Source organism: Podarcis raffonei, chromosome 3 (genome assembly GCF_027172205.1).
Source record: "Podarcis raffonei isolate rPodRaf1 chromosome 3, rPodRaf1.pri, whole genome shotgun sequence".
NCBI lineage: Eukaryota > Metazoa > Chordata > Lepidosauria > Squamata > Lacertidae > Podarcis > Podarcis raffonei.
Genome location: NC_070604.1, coordinates 49,602,104 through 49,618,772, shown reverse-complemented (window position 1 = coordinate 49,618,772; position 16,669 = coordinate 49,602,104). Strand labels below are relative to the sequence as shown.

At 38.0% G+C, this 16,669-nt stretch overlaps 1 protein-coding gene across 2 annotated transcripts in view; it reads left to right on the top strand.

Moving 5' to 3' along the window:
- The window catches only part of ASCC3 (activating signal cointegrator 1 complex subunit 3), a 203,282-nt gene that overhangs the window by 118,067 nt on the left and 68,546 nt on the right, over window positions 1–16,669 (top strand). For both annotated transcript variants that reach the window (XM_053381539.1, XM_053381540.1), the window contains 13 exons: window positions 2,474–2,593; window positions 5,126–5,290; window positions 6,432–6,518; window positions 8,279–8,455; window positions 9,524–9,749; window positions 10,152–10,306; window positions 10,877–10,975; window positions 11,576–11,744; window positions 14,215–14,435; window positions 14,766–14,851; window positions 15,746–15,912; window positions 16,022–16,167; window positions 16,285–16,405. In XM_053381539.1, coding sequence (XP_053237514.1) covers window positions 2,474–2,593; window positions 5,126–5,290; window positions 6,432–6,518; window positions 8,279–8,455; window positions 9,524–9,749; window positions 10,152–10,306; window positions 10,877–10,975; window positions 11,576–11,744; window positions 14,215–14,435; window positions 14,766–14,851; window positions 15,746–15,912; window positions 16,022–16,167; window positions 16,285–16,405 — 1,939 coding nt within the window. The remainder of the gene's footprint in view (window positions 1–2,473; window positions 2,594–5,125; window positions 5,291–6,431; window positions 6,519–8,278; window positions 8,456–9,523; window positions 9,750–10,151; window positions 10,307–10,876; window positions 10,976–11,575; window positions 11,745–14,214; window positions 14,436–14,765; window positions 14,852–15,745; window positions 15,913–16,021; window positions 16,168–16,284; window positions 16,406–16,669) is intronic.

Here is a 16,669-nt window from a genome sequence, read left to right as displayed (position 1 = left end):
TATCCCGGGAGTTCTGGGGCTTCCAAGGTCTGTGTGTCCACAGTTCCCTGGGGCCTTTGCACATGACCTGAACAAAAAAGATAGATGATACTTTCAGTATATTTTTCTGTGCCTCCTTGAAATGGGAGGTGTTTAAAAAGCAGCAGTGACACAAAATAGATGGTTTCAGCTCAGCTTTCCTTTTTCTCTATAAAAAGAAAAGACGACAGGGCACTGAAGTGGACACAAGGTGGCAGCAAATCTTCAAAAGTAGTTTATGTTCTGCAGCACCATCTGTGTTCAATAAGGGCTATAATAATAACATTAAAGAGTTTAACATCTTCATGGCTGCAGCCTTTAATCCATTCGTTCTGTAGTAGCCCTGTTGATGTTTAACGAGTGCAATTCCACAGTGAGGATTTTTTTTAGGGCTCTTTTGCATATTTGCCTGTTTGCTATCTATTTTTAAAAGCAGCATTTTGGTTCAGAGGGGTAAATTTTTGCAAGGCCAATATCGCTATCGTAGCAGGGCAGGGGGAGAACATGTTGAGAAGGAGCACATTGTTACCTTTTCTGAAAGGAGTGTTACAGTTTCAATAGTTCAAAACATCACATTTCCAGGAGCAATAATGATGTTGTGTAATAGGATGAAATGCCTTCACTCCTCTTTCGAAATAGAACAAGCAAGTACTTCACTGAATCATGGGCAGAAATCAAATGCATACATTAGTTTAGGTAACAAATTGTGTGATATGCCTGTGGCTTAGTCCCTTTTTTCCTCTCGTTTGGATGGAGATGCACTCATTTAGTGTAGATCTGCATTTTTAACCTTTATGTGGCCCCATTCAGATATCAAAATAACCTTTATTTGACTTTAAATGTCCATGATAGCAGAGAGATACAATTTGGCTCAAACAAAATCTGGTGCTATTAATGCAGTTGGAGAATTTTGTATTAAAGATACTTTAAACATCTTCATGTCATCCTGACACAGGTTGTGGGGCTCGGTTAGGAGAAGGTTTTGTTTATGATAAGATAGAAGCTTGGGGTTTTAGAACAAATGGAAATGTTTTATAGGATAATTTTGGAGAGGGGAATTGGATTACGATGGTTAGACTCTTGGGGAATGAGTTGGTAGTACTTATTTTCAAGTAAATGTGCTTTGTTGGGGATGCAAGGTTTGCCATTATAAATTCACTTGCTCGGAACTAGTTTCCATATAAAGCAGTGAGGCTAATTTCTAAGTGAATATCAATGAAAGTGTGGAATTTCAGAATTTATTTTATGAACTTTTTTTTACAGTGATTCCGTATAATCTGGTGCTTTGGAATTGGCCAAGTAAATGGGTGTAGTTTTGGTGCTGGTTTTTACATAGCACTTAATATAGTTTGATGACATTGTGTGCATTTAGGGCCTGTCTATACGTCTCAATCACATTTCAGCATTTGTGTTGTATGAGTCAGCTTGCAGAGTCCATATTACAATATATTCTAGCTATATGGGGTGACAGGTCATTGTCTTATCGTGGTAGTTTCCATTCTGCCATTGCCCTTTTAAAAACAGCCCCTTTAGCTAGATGTGCAGTTCAAGAGAAAGGAGGATATAGCTGTAAAATAATTGAAATGTATTTTTTTAAAGAAAATTGTACACAAATTCTGTGGCATCACTTCAGTGTTTGTGTATGCATCTGTTAACCTTGGCATGCATTCCCACTTAAATACATATGACTAACTAGAAGAGTGTTCCCCACTTGGAATTGTACAAAAATGTTAACGCCCAAAATGATGATGGGATGCAGTAGGATCCAAAGTTTCATTTGAAAGGGATCATTTGGTGAGTAGAGCTCTGCTCCCATGAATTGAAGCTCCTACTGTTTATGGAATGGAACTTCTAAACCCAGACCAATATACAGAAAGCAAGATTATAACCTCCCGTATTGTAACAGTGAGTTTTCCAGCTTCCTTTAGGACATTTGCATGATGGGAAGCCATAGAGGGAAATGAGAATCAGAAGAAATTGCCTTCTCTCTTCTGTTCATGAATTTCTCCACAAAAGTAAAAAGCCTTCTCTGAGTGAAGGATAAAAACTGGATGCAACTCAATACCCTGTTGATGCCCAGGACACTTGAGCAAACATTTTCCATAAAGCATCACAGTAATGTTGAAATGCATAATCGGGTTTTCCAAGTGTACTGCGTTCTAAGTTTGTTGGCAGAATATGGCACTCCTACTATGAAAGAACTGATATTGTGGAGAAACTTTCTGTCAGGGCCTCTGATTTCAAGAAAAAGCCATAGAATGGAAATACTTCAAATAAATAAATAGTGAAATAAATCTTGGTGCTTTTTTTTTTTTTAATGAAGCCCCTTAATTTGTCAGCTTGGGAATATTTCATTATAACATTCCTCATTTCCTGCTCATAGAATTTATGGTTGCCTTTATATCAATTTCAGCTCTTAACATGTAAATTTAATTTTATTTCTTCCTACTTGCAGATTGCTCTCGGAACAGTGACAAATGTCGAGGAAGCAGTAAAGTGGATAAGTTACACTTACCTTTATGTACGGATGAGAGCAAACCCATTAGTATATGGCATCAGTCACAAGGCTTATCAGGTAGAAAATGCATGAAAAAACTAACCTGCTTTCTGGTTCCATAATCCTTTCCTGATGGGAGATTAAATATTTGCCAGTGCTGCTTTTCCTGACGTCAGCAACTCCTCTAAGTGCTTTAAAACATGGAAAATACTCCATTGAACAAAATGTAAAAAGGAAAGCAACTTGAATTATTTTTCCTGAGTCATCCTGATAGATAAAGTTTTGAACAGTCAGGCAGAACACACAGAATACAGTCAAATGAGCACACATCGTATGTGAAGGTGGCCTGTTCAGACCTGGTTTCATACAGCAATCTCTCTCAGTATTTCGGTGCTAAATATAAGCTTTGCAAACTAAATGTGAAAATGTTCACATGAACCCCCTTGTGCATTCATGAATGCACAAGCAGTCATGGGTAAGCACCCGCTGATGCCCCTTGGCACCCACACATTCATTGTTATGAGAAAGGGGTTCAATGTGAGCTTCTGCAGCTACCAGGATGTGTGGTTGCCTGGCACACCAGCAGTTGGATAACCCCTAGCCCTTTCAGTTTAACACTCAGAATCTGAGAGTGAATGCTGGTCTAGTGGTTAAGAGAATAAACCCTAAGTATTCAAGGCTGTTGACTGAACTCAGTAGGTAATCTTATGATCAGCACCGCTACTCAGTGCTGGATTTACATATAAGCTAAACAAGCTATAGCTTAGGGCCCCACTCTCTTGGGGGCCCCAAAAAAATTTAAAGGGAGAAAAAAACTGGATGTACATTTCCAAAATATAAGATAAAAAACGTGGGTGGCGCTGTGGTCTAAACCACCGAGCCTCTTGGGCTTGCCGATCAGAAGGTCAGCGGTTCGAATCCCGGCGATGGGGTGAGCTCCTGTTGTTCAGTCCCAGCTCCTGCCAACCTAGCAGTTCGAAAGCATGCCAGTGCAAGTAGATAAATAGGTACCACTCCGGCAGGAAGGTAAACGGCGTTTCCGTTCGCTGCTCTGGTTTCGCAAGGAGCAGCTTAGTCATGCTAGCCACATGACCTGGAAAAACTCTGCGGACAAACGTCAGCTCCCTCAGCCTGTAAAGTGAGATGAGCAACCCTAGAGTCGTCTGTGACTGGATTTAACTGTCAGGGGTGCTTTACCTTTTTCTTAATATACTTCTTCTTAATTGTATTTCAGTTCAACAATTATTTTGATAAAATACATATTTTGTTACGTGCAAACGGCTTTAGATACCTATTAGGTCCATAAATTACCAAACAGCCTATATTCAACACAAAAATCAGTGACAATTTGTTGTTGACAAAGGACAGCTAGACATATAAAGGGCTCTATTACTTTCAGTAGCTTAGGGCCTCATCAAACCTAAATCCAGCCCTGCCGCTACTCATAGAAGGATAATAATAATTTGTCTACCTTGGTTACAAAAAGATAATTGGTGGCTTCCCACATTGCTTGAGAAAACTTCTTGTTCAGTAGGACAAAGTGATGATGATAATTATTTGGTAGAATCCTTTTTCAATAAAAAAAATACCCATTTTGTCACACAAGGTATCATTTGACCACACTTAGGTCAAAGCTAGGCTTTTTTTCCTTCTTATGGCTGATAATTTATTCTTTACTTTCACATTCTAATGAGACTTACAGCTTACAAATGCTGAAAAGGCAGGTGTTTGTCTTTGCTGCTGTATATAGACTGCTCAGGCTCAAATATAAAATTCTGAGAAAATTTCTTAAATCTGCCTTTAGTACCTGGTGTTTGCTGAAATTGTTCCTATATCATTAAATAAAATCCAATTCACTCTACTCATCTTGAATATATTTGAATATTTGAATATATTTGAATTCTGAAATGACCCTCTTTAACACAGAATATTCTCATAGCGAGATAATAGGACTTTTAGGAGCCCGAGCTGGAAAAAAGGGAGAATTCAATACAGTGAATCTTTGCCTGTCTTCATATGTACTACCGGGGGGGGGGGGACTTCTTATTCTTTATACAGTTAAGGGATTTAGAACTTCATGCTAACATTCAGTTGTTTGTAGTAACTTCTTCCTACTGCAGCCAGTGGTTACACTGAATTAAAACTTTGCTCGTCTCTGAGTCCAGAACAAATTGGTCCCAGCCCCACTGTTTCAAAGAGATGGGTTTCATCTTAGAGAGGAAGCTTGATTTTGTGAGTGCAATTTTAGGAATAGCGAAGCAAAAATTAGTTCCTCTTCCCCTTGCATTTCATGTCTTAAGCTAATATTCTTCAAACCATTAATATATCCGGCAATTATTTAGTATAACAACAACAGCTACAATAAATTCTTCTAAAATATGTCACCTTTTGTTATTACTATCCGTAATAAGGCTATTTGTCAAGTTATGTATACCGACACATCCCAAACTTATTAAGCATTTCAGTTCTAAATATTCTAGATAAATTGAACGGAGTCAAATGAAATCAATAAAATTGTACTATGTATGCATATCCATATATTAATCTGAAACTGTAAAAGTGGGAGGACAGGGGACAGATAAATATAGGTAATGCTTTACTGTATTTTAGATGGATCCAGGCTTAGAGAAGCACAGAGAGCAGCTAGTGATTGAAGTTGGCCGAAAGTTGGACAAAGCTCGGATGATTCGTTTTGAAGAGAGAACTGGATTTTTTTCTTCTACAGATCTAGGCAGAATTGCCAGCCACTACTACATTAAATATAATACAATTGAGGTACCCATGCTATTTCTCTGCATACTTTCTCATATCTTGAAATAACGCCACAAAGATCTGTTTAACAGCATCTTCATCTTAGATTTGTAATAAAATAAATAGCTACAATTCTGTGCTTGCTTATGTGCTTTTAAATCCAAGTTCTGGAGGGGTAAGGGGGACATGATCTGGTATAACATTATAGTTTGTATACTCTTATTCTGTAAGGGAGGGTTCAGAAAAAACTACTAGTAAGGTAGGATTGACTCTGTGGAAAACACCATTTTATTCAAGACATTTCAGTAATTAGAGTGTTGCAGAACTTGGGATTTTAAGGAGGCGGTGATTTCTATCTTGTTATGTGTTGGTCACAAGCAGCATGGTTTCCACTAAAACCATTTGTCTCATGATCCACGATGGCTGGAACTAATGTAATTAATCATATAATTAATTTCAGTGCATTTCAGTGGAAAGGAAACATTGAAACCAATGCATACAATCACAATTATTTACATATTATTTGCAGTCTAAAAATATATTTAGTGAATACTGTTTGTATGATTTTGTTACTGATCTTGGACCAACATTTGAATTGTGGCAATTTCAGCTCCCATTTCCATTTCTGACATAATTCTCCAACACCCTATGAAGAACATTTGTGTATGTGTTTGCAGAAGTGATATGAACTTCTGAAAAGTGTTAGTATTTGTTATTCCATATTTGAAAGACTTACTGTGAGGATCTTAATTGAAATATGTTGCATCTTTGAACATACAGTCCCATTTAGGTTATTTAAAATCAAGTTATTTATGTCCTTATATTTGGACTCAGTCACATTTTAGTATGCACTACATTAAACTTTCAGTTTTTTAAAAAATGGATACACCATTGGCACCTTGATGACTTGACTTTTCAGAAGAATCTTGTCCTGTGTATAGCAAGCTCCTTTAACCAAATTCGAGCCAATGCTTTAAATTCCACAATGTAAAACTAGTATACAGTATATGCTCCCTATGTTCAAAACTCCACATCGCTTTTCAGAATAAAAAAAGGTTTCTTTTGAGTGGTGATGTTGACAATAAGTTCTCCATCTCTACCACTTTGTGTCTAGATTGGCACTATTGATAAATATTCGCAAAGGCAAACCTCTCTTTTTTTGCAGACTTTCAATGAACTGTTTGATGCTCATAAAACAGAAGGTGACATTCTTGCTATAGTGTCTAAAGCAGAGGAATTTGAACAGATCAAGGTAAGAACGCATCACCATTTTTTTAAAGGCTTCTTTTCTACACATGGAAAGTGTTGTGTGTGTGTGTGTTACTGGATACAGGAACGTCTTCATTTACTGCTATATAATGACAGCTCCATGCATCTCTCTGTCTCCCATGCACAGTGTTGCACCTGTCAGTGTGGTGAATGCTAAAGCCCACACTAACAGGGGCTTCTTGAGTACAGCTGGCTGGATATAAATGATTTAGGCCAGAATCTTATTTTCTAACTAGAGTACATTTTCTAACCCCAGACAACATTCAGTGATGTCTACCTCTCTTGCACAAATGGAAATCCAGTGCAGCAACTGGAAATCCAGTGCAACAAGACTTCTGCTTTCTATTCTCTCCTCTGCAGCCCCTTTCCATGGTTCCAGAATTTGTTATGCAGTGTTTCCCAACTGTCTAGAGCAGATTTTGGATATGTCCAGAGAGTTGTTGGGAGAGGGGGGAGAGAGAAAGGATGGATAAACCCTGTTACGCAAGCAGATCCCTGCTCATGCTACATCTGATCTCACCCTCAGTTTTTAATTCATTGAATTCACTTTAAAGTGAATAGTCTTAATGAGGAATGCAACCCAGAGGGCTGTGAGTGTTCTGTTCTGGCAGCTCTTCAAGAAACGGGGAAGAGGTTGAGTGTACTTTATAAAGAAATCCTTTCAAGATGAGTTGGAGTTTTACTGGCTAGCATTGCGTTAGAGAATAGTCACTTTCTTTTGCAAAATTAAGAATTTTAAAAAATCAAATCACTGTAATCTCCCAAAGTCTGCTTTGAATCTGGATGCAAATGTTCTTAAATGTTAGGAAGAAAGGCAAAACTGACATTGTGATGAGAGTTTAGATGCCGCTTCAAGTTTATTGAAACCTTAGCCACTTCATTCATTCAAAAGCTGTGGACAAGTGCCAGTGAAGGAAAGGATTTGATGTTAACAAACTGTAGTTCGGTAGTTAACAGAGTGGGGTCTTCTTGAAGTGAAATAATTGGGGGATGATTGAGAAATCCTGCAAATGGTTCAAGTGACATTTGTGACTTTTCTGCTCTGCTTTCATATTGAATGAGCTGGTCAGGGCTTAAGGGAAACGGCCTCTGTATGGTTCCCTGCAGGTGCCAAACATTTACCCTCTTTAAATAAGTTTTAGACTAATAGACTTTCAGCAAATCAAAGAATATGTAAATGTATGCTCTGTTTTGCAAGTATGAGTGAAAATTTGAAATACTATGCATTATTCAAACTGTAGATATGAATATTTCTTTACTTGCATTAAGACTTAATCTTATTAACAGTGAAAACCTTAATACCATGAATCATAGTACTTCAGAGTTTTGAGCTAAGAACATAATATGCCACATGCAAACTATATGATTTTAATGAATGCATTTAATGTTAATTCAGGTTGGCCCTAATCCAGAAGGACAGAGGTCATACTCTGGTCAAATAAAAAGGGAAATCTCATCAGGTTGAGGATGGTACGGTCAGAAGACTTAATTTTTGAGGCATATCACATTTTTATGTGTCAATGGCAACCTTAATAAAAGGTGATGCATAATGAAATGCAATTGTGTCATTATTAAGATAGTTTCAATTAAGTTTTATTAAGTACAGTGCTGGGAGACTTGTTTTTCAGAAACTGTAGACTGTTTAAAAACACATTTATTGAGAGATAATTGGCATTTAATTTTCATGTGGAAGATTTAACAAGTTGCACCAGTCTTTTCAAAGTCTATTAATTTGTGTTTCAGGTGAGAGAAGAAGAAATAGAAGAGCTTGAAGCCTTGCTGGGTGATTTCTGTGAACTTCCCGCTCCTGGTGGTGTAGAGAACAGTTACGGGAAAATAAATATCCTTCTGCAAACATATGTTAGCCGAGGAGAGATGGACAGCTTTTCCCTTATTTCTGATTCTGCTTATGTTGCACAGGTATGAATGTGGGCATGTATCCAATGAAGACTTACCCCAGAAACACAGAAAACTAGAGGTCCCATGTGTTCAAGCCCATACACATTTGACATGATATTTGGATTTGAAAAACTAATAGTTTTGTGTGTATGTGTATCAATCTATATGTAATGCAGAGAGAGAGAGAGAGAGAGAGAGCGCGCGCTTATTGCCCACAGGGGATCCTTTTCACAGTTACGTTGTTTGTTGAAGAGCTCTGTGCATCTGCCGTGAAGTCCTGAAATATTGCGCAGGACAATGGAAATGTTCTCTTATTTTAGAAAACATGTTGACCTAACCATTGTCACCCAGGAAAGAAGAGTCAGACTTAGAATACACCCAGTGCTCACTTCTGTGGTTGGTCGTTGTAAGGCAAGACTTATCATGGTAGATTATCACGGCTTTCAGAAAGCCTATCCTCTAGGGTTTCAAAAAACTTTGGTTGAAAACTCTTGCTGTATTTTCTTCACAAACTTTGTGCTCTTTGTTGACTAAAAGCTTTTCTATTCAAAGCATTTGCATATCCAAGGTGATGTTCAACCAGAAGAAACAAATAAATAACATACAATATGGTAGCATAGATAAGATGATAAAGCAGCAGTTTTTAAAAAAATTAATTTCTCAGCAAATGACTTATGAAACTAAGTCGCTTTCAGCTTGTTGTTGGAAGCTGTAAAGTGAAGCTGCCAGCTGCCACTTCAAGAGAAAATTACATAATATGAATACTACAATGGAGAAAGACCTTCCTGAACGTCCATGTTGGGGCATCATCCCTTCAGAAAGTTCTGTGTGCCCCCGAGGGAAGGCAGAAATGAGGTGGCCAGGCCTGGAAGTTAGTGCTGTCAGCTCCTGAAGTTGGCATGAGAATATTTTGTGCCATTTGTTTGTTTTAATAGTTTAAATTGTAGTCAACACTGGGTTTTTGGCCAAACTAAATATGAGCAATTAATGTCATCCATAGTTGCACCGTTCCATTTGAAACGTATGTGTATTGTAATGGATAAGGAATAGACATAACAATACAATTTATCACCTGCTTGTACCCTACAGAATGCAGCACGTATTGTCCGAGCTCTTTTTGAAGTGGCTCTTCGAAAACGCTGGCCTGCGATGACATACCGGCTACTAAACCTTAGCAAAGTAATTGACAAGCGATTGTGGGGTTGGGTCAGTCCTCTGCGACAATTCTCAGTCCTGCCACCATCAGTCCTTTCCAAATTGGAGCAAAAGAATCTCACAATTGATAAGTTGAAGGACATGAGGAAAGATGAAATCGGTAAGATACAGGAAAAAGCTAAGTCAGTGTGTCTTGACTAGATTGAACTCTATTTCTGTCTTTACTCTTTTGCTTGCATTTCAATCCTGCCCTTATCCTGAGGCCTTTGTGGTATTAATCTTAGACTACTGAAAATACTTCTCTGTAATAAAGGCTCACAACCTAAATTTATATTGACTTGCTTGCACATTGCTTTGTTCTTAGAAACATACTACTCCTCCTCCTACTGAGTCCCATGTAGCTCAAATGCGACCTGATGACATGGACAGGATCTTGGGCCAAGCAATATTTCTCTCTCTGGGCCAATTTAAAAGTTGTTGTGCGATTGCCTCCTTTCCCCATCACTTCCCTTAGACTTCTAGTAAATGCAGATTTGTTTCAAGTTTTATATTTACTTTGCAGGTCACATGCTTCATCATGTGAATATTGGCTTAAAGGTCAAACAGTGTGTCCATCAAATTCCCTCCATTACAATGGAAGCGACCATCCAGCCAATTACACGCACTGTGCTGAGAGTTAGGTTGAACATCACTTCGGATTTCAAATGGAGCGATCAGGTAAAAATGCCTAAAACGTAAAGCCTGGAGAATTTGCTAAATGACTTGGAATCCTCTGGGTTTAACTCAACACACAACCAGTTAGCATGAATTTTTTTAAAGTAACTTTTCCTTGCCTATACTTCAGATGATATTGATGTATGGTATATGAATCTTGTATTTCGCTTCACTGAGATCAGAAGCATATTGGTTGTGAAGCTTTGCCTCTAAATTGGCATCCATCACACTGAATGTTGCCAACCACATGGGTAAATTTTAAGCAATCCCATGAATCCAGGGAAACTGCAAAGCATAGCTTTTTGCAAGAAGCCTACTAAGAAAAAAATCTGTTGGTCCCACACATTCTTGCATGGGGACACCTAAGTAGGAGATAGGAGTCTTTCCTTTCCACACTAAATAGGTTCAAATATGCCTTGCTGATGTTAGGCACAGTGGTATTCTGAGACATTTTACCAACATTTTTTTCATCAGTCGAAATAATGCACCTGCCAGTTTACTTTAATGTGCAGATTGAAAGTCTTAACAGAGCTAGAATATTTTTAATGAGCGTGGATTTTCTTTGTCAACTAGGTACATGGAACAGGTGGAGAGCCCTGGTGGATTTGGGTGGAAGACCCTACCAATGATCATATTTACCATTCAGAATATTTCATTATTCAAAAAAAGCAGGTAAATGTATCCTACACAGCAGTTCAAAGCACATACCACGTAAAGTGGTGGGATAGACTTCCATAAACATCAGTTTAATATAAATGTTGTAATACAATTTTATTAGGCATCCAGTATCTGTCTGAATTTTGTTTTCAGATTCACATGCTAAAATTGGCTTTCTGCGTGATCATTCACTGGCATCACTTTAAAAATAAAATCTAATAAAGGATTTGCCTTTCTGGTGTGTCTGAAAGAACAATTACTTGCAGATGAAAAATCAAATATGTGACGCTACCTTCTATTACAGATGTCAATACAGATTATTACTAGCTACAGTTCCATCAAAAGAAATCACTTAATAAGCAGGAGCCCAATCCTATTGTGTTAAGCCATTTAGTACAGAATCTGTCTCTAAAGCCCAAAGAACCAAAAGAGGAATTGCTTCTCTTCTGTTTTACCGTGTGTTTTATGAATATAAACAGATGCAATAAGCTTGGTTGCTTATGTGTATTTCATTTTTTGCATTTACATGAAAATACAGAGCAATATAATTTTTGCCATCTGGAGAGTGATTATTGTAGTGTATGTGTGTATTTTTTACATTTATTTTTACCATAGGTCATTGCAAAAGAGACTCAGCTGTTGGTATTCACAATTCCCATTTTTGAACCACTACCATCCCAATACTATATCCGGGCTGTATCTGATAGATGGTTAGGAGCTGAGGCTGTCTGTATCATCAATTTTCAACATCTGATTCTACCAGAAAGACATCCACCTCATACAGGTAACAAAGGAGAGCAGCATTCCTGCACAATCATAGGTCATTTTGATTTCCAAGGCTATCGTTTGTCCTAAAATAATAATATGCATCATTGTTTATGTTTTTTCCTTCCTCACTTGTTGCTAGTTTAGATTGTCAATACTTTGCAACAGTGAAATCTATTAGCTAATCTTCAATGAATCTTTGGAACTTCTCTCTTAGCTGCAGCAAATTGACTTATGCTTTACAACATTTTTCTCTAATTGTCTCTCAGTGGAATTTTCAGTATTTTGTGCCATTAGGAAAAATATATTTTGTCCTTAAAAGAGAGGGATAATATTTTTTCTTCACTATACTATTTGTTTTATCTAGGAACTAATACAGGGCACTACTTTCACATTATTTTATTCATTCCCCACATTTATTAGTCACAAAATCAAAAACAGGTGGCACATGCATTTGTTTGCTGCTTCTAGGTTTACCAGAGAGATATAACATCAGTGTGCCTGTTATTGTATAGACTTCTTTTGTCATCATCCCTGTTTAAAATCCAGTATACTTAGTGCATTCAGAATGTACATATCTGGAGCTGACAGCTCCCTGTTTTTGCATGTATAAATTCATACGTGCATAGGATGTGTTTAGCCATTGTTGTGCTGTACCTAAGCTGTCTGGCTAAACATGTGTACCCTATTTATCTAATTGACTGATCAATGAGTGCTATTCAGAAGAAACAAAAAGATATTTACACATCAGCAGATAGGGGACCTCCAGGATTTATGGTAATTGACTGCCATTCCCATCTGGTTCCTCTGAAACAATGAAGTGTACAGAGTTCCTGCTAGACAAAGATCAAGAAAAGGCCTTTTCTCCCTCTGACAGATCCCAAGAAATCACAGCATTAGCAGGGAATGATGAAAGAGTTCTGAAATATCTATGAAAAGTATGTTGTGAATATTAAGTCCTGCAGCTTCAGCAGATTTTATGGCTCTCCATCCATACCTTACTGTGAAGCATCCTAAAAGAGGCACTGAGATCTTGAGCCAAACGTAACTTCAAAGAAAGCATCTGTGTAACAGAATCGATGCAAGTCCTGACTAATTTAATAGAAGTCCAATCCAGTCTTGTTATATACATATCAGAGCTTCAGCTCTCCACAGCTCATAATTGTTTGGCAATCAGATACTTCCAGAATGTTCTATATAATCCTGTTGTTTTCTCTTGAATTTCTCGTTGCATTTTTAAATTATAATTGGGATATGGTCTATCCTGATCAACCAATCAAATATTCTGTGGTGATTTGTCATTTCTTTACTATGGCAATAAAGCAGGCTTCCTCAACCTCGGCCCTCCAGATGTTTTGAGACTACAATTCCCATCATGCCTGACCACTGGTCCTGCTAGCTAGGGAACATGGGAATTGTAGGCCAAAAACATCTGGAGGGCCGAGGTTGAGGAAGCCTGCAATAAGGTTAACAAACTGCCTTTGCTTGGACTAATGTTGTGGTCTCAGCTTCACCTCTGCTTGTCCATAGAGTGGGCCCATTCTTTTGAAATGTTGTTTTTCCCCACTAGATATTAAGAAACTTCTGTTTATTTTGCTTTGTTGTAAAGAAATGCAGTTTCCCCGTAACACCAAAACATCAATCCTCTGCCACACGCCTTGCCATGTAGAACAACTTTGAGATTATCATAATTCAGACCTGCACATGTGAATAGATTTTTAGAGGTCCAAATATGGAAGATCTGCCATTGTCCTATTTGTATCATTTTTAGGCATAGGACATAACGGCCATGTTCAGACATGAAGTTAACTATGGTTTAGCATTAAGTGAGTTTTGGGCTTCTACATCGCCTCTCCTCCGGTGGAGTCATGAGCAAGACATGGAAAAATTGGGAGAACATTGTAGGGGAACCCATTGGAGCAAGTTCCCTCCACTCAGTTTTGGTCAGTTCCCCCATTGTAGCCCCTAATAACACAGGGCCCCCCAACAGAAAACCCATATTGAGAGGGATTTGAGGGGTGCATGGGATTGTAAGGAGAAAGAGAAGTGAAGTAAGTTATGTGACCTGCCTTCCATTCATGCAAGTACTGAGTTCTGTGCTTTTGTACTATTAAATCCAATTATACATCACTGCTTCTTTTTTCTTCTTCTGAATCACCCCCATCCCAGCTGTATTTTAAGACTTTTCTCTTAGTAGAACTGCTACTGTATAAGCAGACACCTGTTTTTTCAAGGCTTTGGGTATCTTTTTCCTCAACCACAGTGTTTTTCTCCATGATTTAATTATAAATGATGGGTTGCATTTACTTTGATATGGCAGATTTTGATCTAATTTCAATAGGTTTGAAAAGACAATGTGGACAGTATCCTTCACAATCTGGTTCATATATTATGTGTTTTCCAGGGTTTTTGGTGCTGACGTTATAAATGATGCGATGCTCCGTGTTGCAAGCTTAAGTATATACTAATCGTAATTCCTCAATTTTTAGAATTACTGGATCTCCAGCCTTTACCTATCACAGCTTTGGGACGTCCTGAGTATGAAGCCCTGTACAAATTCACTCATTTCAACCCAATTCAGACGCAGATATTCCATACACTTTATCACACAGATTGTAATGTTCTTCTTGGAGCTCCAACAGGCTCTGGGAAGACAGTTGCAGCAGAACTGGCTATCTTCAGAATTTTCAACAACTATCCTACATCCAAGGTTTGCAAAAACATTTATTTTCCTGAGAAATGTTTGCTTTTTTATTCTGCTTTTTATTAGTTCTGAACTTGCCATGCAAATGGACAGTGCTATTGTGTAAGAACACTTCTTTCTTATCTGAGTGTGTTCATTAAAAAATGTTTTACCACACTTGTGAAATGGAAAAACCACTACTAAATATGAATATTTTTGTTTCCAATGAATGAGAAATGCAAGGAAGTAAACGCAATATGTTGTAGTTGTTTTAAATGTTCTTATTAATTATTTTAAACCTACAATATGTCTGTGTGTTCACACTTTTTCTTGCTTCCTTTGGCCTTTGTCTTGCAGGCAGTGTATATTGCTCCCCTGAAAGCGCTGGTGCGAGAGAGAATTGAAGACTGGAAAATTAGAATTGAAGAAAAGCTTGGTAAAAAGTAAGCTTGCTTTTTTAACATGGTCAGAAATAAAACTTTTTTTGTAAAAAGAAAGAAAGAAAAGAAAAGCAACAACAATCCTGTAATACCTCATATTCAAATAAAGGTTAGCTTCCATATCAAGAGAATTGTCAACAGGTAGCATAAAAAAAAGAAAGTTGTGTTCTTCAGAACTTGTTGTCCTTTGAGAATTCTGCTGTCTTTACAAGGCAGCATAACTTGTACGTGACAGTAAAAGTTGTAAAACTTGTGGAGAATAAATTCCTGAAGAGTATTTTTCTGAAGAATATTTCTTCAGGCTCAGGATCCTCTCACTATCAAACATACAGAGAGAGAGAGAGAGAGAGAGAGAGAGAGAGAGAGAGAGAGAGAGAGAGAGAGATCTTAGCCCAGCAGAAACTTCCTGTACATTGATCTAGCATTAGCTAAGAATCTGTATATGTGATAAATGTTCAGATATTATCTACACACATCACACCTTGAAATCACTTTATAATAGGGATGACTTTATCAAAATCATGACTAGGCTGGATAGAAGACCTGCTGCTTTTTCAGCATGGATAAGTAGGGTCCTGTATTAGAATGAATATTGTTTTTCCCTACTGACCGCAAGGCTACCACTTTCATAACAACTCCAGCTTTGATCTTGTCTGTAAAAGGAGCTGCTACAACTAGAATGGAGATTGACTACTTTCCATTTTCAGCTAGGGTGATGGATTAGGAAGTCAGCCTTGGGATCCTATTCTTGATTCATCCTAGTCAGAGACAGCAAAGGGTTTGGGGTTTTCTGCATGTTTATATTAAGGGTTAATGTTATGGCCCTACTGTCTACTCCAAAACGGATATGAATCTGTGTTGTATTGCTTCACAATGACCATTTGACTCCCTTTACAGGGTTGTGGAGTTGACAGGGGATGTGACTCCTGATATGAGGTCAATTGCCCAAGCTGACCTCATTGTTACTACACCAGAGAAGTGGGATGGGGTCAGCAGAAGCTGGCAGAACAGAAGCTATGTTCAAAAAGTTTCCATTCTCATCATAGATGAGATCCATCTGCTAGGTGAGCATCGTTTTCACCGTTATTATTGCTAGAATTGAAGTGTGCTCTGGCATTGCGAGTTGAACTTTAAAGAATATTGATGTCTGTTTTCCTTTTCCTCCTTTCCTAGGGGATGAGAGAGGCCCTGTGCTGGAAGTTATTGTGTCTCGTACTAACTTCATCTCATCTCACACAGAAAAGCCTGTCAGAGTTGTTGGTTTGTCGACTGCATTAGCTAATGCTAGAGATCTTGCCGATTGGCTAAATATCAATCAGGTATGCAAAAGACATGAACGCCAGTTGTTTTTGAGAGGAGGAGCACTCTGGCCTTGGTTTGGGGATAAAAACAACCTGAGGCATGAACAGTGAACCATTTATATGTTTTCTCTTTAGATGGGGCTATTCAACTTCAGGCCGTCAGTGCGCCCAGTTCCGTTGGAAGTACACATTCAGGGCTTCCCAGGCCAGCATTATTGTCCTCGTATGGCTAGCATGAACAAGCCAGCATTTCAGGGTATGCAACCAAAGATACAACTTTATTTTTATAAGTCTGTGATAGACAAATTGTATTATGTGTTGTTGTGTATCTTCTTGGTTTGCTTTAAGAAGAATGTTGGTTGGTTGGTTGGTTGGTTGGTTGGTTTCAGCAACATTATCCAGCTTCAGGCCTTGTACATTAAAGATGCTAGCACCACATATGTCAGTGGAACTTAAATGTATTTCAAACAGAATAATTGAAATTACTGTTCACATTTGACACTGTGTAAACATTTTTCTA